The sequence below is a fragment of the Mya arenaria genome, chromosome 2 (assembly GCF_026914265.1).
Source record: "Mya arenaria isolate MELC-2E11 chromosome 2, ASM2691426v1".
Classification (NCBI taxonomy): Eukaryota; Metazoa; Mollusca; class Bivalvia; order Myida; family Myidae; genus Mya; species Mya arenaria.
Genome location: NC_069123.1, coordinates 25,885,853 through 25,889,761, shown reverse-complemented (window position 1 = coordinate 25,889,761; position 3,909 = coordinate 25,885,853). Strand labels below are relative to the sequence as shown.

General features: G+C 33.9%; 1 protein-coding gene across 1 annotated transcript; it reads right to left on the bottom strand.

The window, feature by feature from the left end:
• Positions 1–2,090: 2,090 nt before the first annotated feature.
• LOC128244640 (neuropeptide Y receptor type 6-like) lies at positions 2,091–3,688 on the bottom strand. The gene is made up of 2 exons (XM_052962662.1): positions 3,496–3,688; positions 2,091–3,033 (listed from the first exon to the last, which is right to left on the bottom strand). The coding sequence occupies exons 1-2, from the start codon at positions 3,685–3,687 to the stop codon at positions 2,830–2,832; spliced, it is 396 nt and encodes a 131-aa protein (XP_052818622.1). The 5' UTR covers position 3,688; the 3' UTR covers positions 2,091–2,829.
• Between the last annotated feature and the right edge of the window lie 221 nt (positions 3,689–3,909).

The following is a 3,909-nucleotide window of genomic DNA, read 5'->3' as shown; positions in this document are numbered from 1 at the left end:
GCGAAGTATTTTAAACCTTGATAATAATTTCAATACTTGTCTGCATGTTTTTATCATCACAGTTAAGATTGATCACCTCATAAATTCAATTGTTTTTTTTTACCAAATTGTTATGACTTTGTAAAAATACTTGCATCTTCTCTTGAACAATAGTGATCATAGGTAACTTCAGGTGGGCAACTTAGTCATTAGATCAAATCTAAAAAACGAAATTGTAAATTCAATAGTTTCAATCCAATTGTTATGACACTTTGTCGGAATTTTTGCCTGCATGTTGTTTTGAGCAGTATTGAAAATAGTCCACCTCGGGTCAAAAATAAGGTCACAGTATGCTCCAAACAATAAATGGAAGTTAAAAGAAAACTAGGCCAACTAACCATACATCCCAATAGGTCATAGTTATTCACCAAACTACACAATAAACGGTACTGAAAAGCAATTATTAATTACTGCCCACTAACTATACCTCCTATTGCCCCTTTTTTCAGAAACAATTTATTTTGTGAAAGATTTATTGTTTCAATCGAAGCTCTATCAGTTGGATTATTTTTGAACAAACGATTTTAACATATATTTCACTTTCAAAGTTTACATGATCATATTTCTTTATATATATTACGTTGAAATAAAGACTCTTCTGGATTGATGAAATGTTCTGTAAACAAGATTTGCCCTGATTAAATAGTTTTAACTCACAAGAATTATTTTTCTTTCAAACAGAGGAAGTTGATTTTATACGTGTACCTATCTCTCGAATGTATATTATCTTAGTTTACAAAAACTTGTCTTACAAAGCTTACAAAGCTGGCAATTAAAAGCGTTTCTTTCAGAAGCCAGGGAAATAGGCTTATTGACCTATTGGCACGGAGCTTAATCAGCATGTGAATGCAACAGAAAACATTTGACCACTGTATATCATTCAAATGTACGAATACCTGGGATCTCTGGGATCTTTTTTTCTTTCTGATGGTGATTTAGTAACAATTATATACTCGAATAGGTTCAGTTATAATTACTTAAATATATATCAAAAGTTAGAAGTTAGTGGTAGTATGATGAAGGCTGATTAGATAACAATACTATGTATGAAGTACTTTTCCCGCATATGTAGAATAGTTAAACGACACCCTATTCAGTATGAAATAACATCTTGCACAAAGCTCTATGTGTCAAGAAATGTTTACTACTCGGTGTCTTCGTCATGCATAGGGGGGAGGCCGATTTGTTACTACTGGCATTTAGTGTTATTAAAGACTTATTCAAATATTACACGCCTATATGATGCCGTTCCGAAACAGTAGTAAAAATTCGAAACGTTGTTTTTGCTGTGAACAAAAATATAACTTTTGTATACACATTTCATCTGTCTAAAATCTGGTTGGAACCAATCTTATCAAGGTGCAATGGATTTAAATCACCAACGAACTCCATCCCAACATATCAAATGCTGACAAGTGAGATTTACAGCATTGCCTGTGTATGTTCTGCCTAAAGAGGTGCTTACCCTTTGATGTAAATGTAATGTCATGCATTCGATTAACATCTTTTAATTTATTTTTTGAACAAAATGCAGATGTAATCATATGTAAACATATAGTTAAGTAATAAAACCACCTTTTTGAGTAAATGGAAATAATTTGATATTAGAAAATTTGACTCCATCTAGATTTAAAAGGATACAAAGTGACCAGCATCCAAGTTCGTATTTCTGACGAAAGTAAATGAAGAAATGCTGTCAAGTATATCAAGAATGTTGAATGTGACTGCGTTTCATAAACGTTGTTCAACAAAGATATTTTCACGTTTAAGTTATGTCTCAGATTCAGTAAGGTTTGATACATTAGAATATGTTATGATTGTGTGTGTGTGGTTTGACCTTATTTGGTATTGAACTGTTCATAAATAAGTCGTGGATACTTCCTGTTTTGCTCAATATATCATTCGACAAAAGCGCCTTAAGAAGCTAACATTAATTCAATCGATCGCCTTGTTTCGGGAACTCATTTTGCTTAACTAAACAGTTTGTGGTTTGTACATTCAGTAATATCAAACAATTAAATATTTTACTCTGTGTATTATGTGTACGCAATATAGTTATATACAACAGTAAAACAACAATTTCAGCAAACATAATTGATAAGTTTCAAATGTCATAATGGTTGGTTATACTCTGAAATACAATAGTATTCGTTGATGAAACATACAATCATTGCTTCACATTAAAACCGTATTTGGAGAAATTATCTCGTTTCATTTAGAAATAAAGGTAAAGCACTCAGTAAGGCATACATGTTACATGTCTGTTCCTTACCGTTGTATTTTCGTCAAACTGTGTAATTCACCACGATGTGTGTGAGAAAAGAGCTATGATTATACAAGGCTATATGTTAAAATATAATATGCTTGTAACGCGTCCCAATCACTTTGAATGGTAGATGGATTTTTTAATTGCGGAGGAATTTGTTGAGAACGGATAGAGATTGGCAATTCATCAACATTTAGAGAAGGACTTGTTATGCTTCAATAGATGTTCGCTCAATTAGATGAAAATATATTGCCATAATCCTTTCCGATACTATTTTAGCATTAAAAACAATAATTAAAGGTTTATTTATATTGGAAACTCTCGTATTTTTGCAAGTTTCAATGATATGTTGCTCCTTCATCATCATTGTAAATAAGAGACAGAGATTGCTAGTTTCATGAAGACTGCTCTCCCGATTTTTTTCTCGAAATGATGTCAATAATTCAATCCACTTATCCCCGAACAAATCTAAAATCTCCAAAACGATGGGTGTACCAATTACATTATTCATGTCGTGCAGATCTTTAAAACCATGTCCTTGCAATGCGATTTGTAAGGTCTGTTCCTGGCGTCCGATTTACTGTGTGTAAGGTAGCTGATGACAGCGGTGCTGTCGCTGCTGGCATCTTGTGTCTGTTTACCGTAGGTATTGAACGATATAGCCCGCCTGAATTTAACAGCTTCGTGTCGGAGCCCAAACAACGGCAGAATATATTCTTCGCATCAGCCTGAAATTAAAAGTAACGAACAACATTTTTTACTAGTTTAAAGTCTTGTGATACAAAATTTTAAAAAGTGCATTTTCGCGTTTGATTAATGCCAACAACTGCTTCAACCAACCTGCCTGGCTGATTTACTACCGATATTTGAAGGTATATACATGCGATGAATTTATTAATCAACTAATAAGCAATATCAAATTGCGTAATACAGTACAATAACAGTTCATTTTCGACAATAAAGCAGATCGATGTTGTGTTCATAGATGAAAGTATCCAGAAAACGGACTCGCCTGTAGATCATATTTTCGACCTCAACAATCGAGCTCAAATACATTGGTAAATTGGTTTAAACTAAATGCTTACAATATAGCTATCATTGAGAAGGCCGTTCATGAAAAGATTGGTAAAGCAGTTGAAAATTGCGTTACAATGACTGGTCTAAAATAGGTAATGGATATAAATGCTTACCCTAAAGCTATCATTGAGAGTTCCGTTGACTATAGGGTTGACGAAGCTGTTGGACATGGCAATCCAGTGGCAGATAAAGAAGGTGAGGTTGAGAGAATTGTGATCGACAACCTCGGTGTAGTTAAGCACCACGAGAAATGTCTGGAGGGGCAGCCAGCATAGGACGAACAGGGCGACAATGGTAACAAGCATCTTAACGATCTGAAATTTGTGGTTGAATTTATATTGATACATTATAAACCAAGAAAGTCATAGTTTTGAGGTCGATGAACTTGAAACATCTGTAGGAAAAACCTACATAGGACGAACATGGCGACGATTATTTCCAGTATCTTCACGTTCTGAATGAAAAACAAATATTGGATTTTGTTAGTTTGTGTTTCGTAATCGACACTCTCCGTGTAGTTCAGCACC

Coding starts and splice junctions, on each gene's coding strand:
- LOC128244640 (XM_052962662.1), bottom strand. CDS start 3,687: ATGCTTGTTACCATTGTCGCCCTGTTCGTCCTATGCTGGCTGCCCCTC. Junction 3,034..3,495: donor CTCTCAATGATAGCTTTAGG/GTAAGCATTTAT, acceptor TTTTAATTTCAG/GCTGATGCGAAGAATATATT.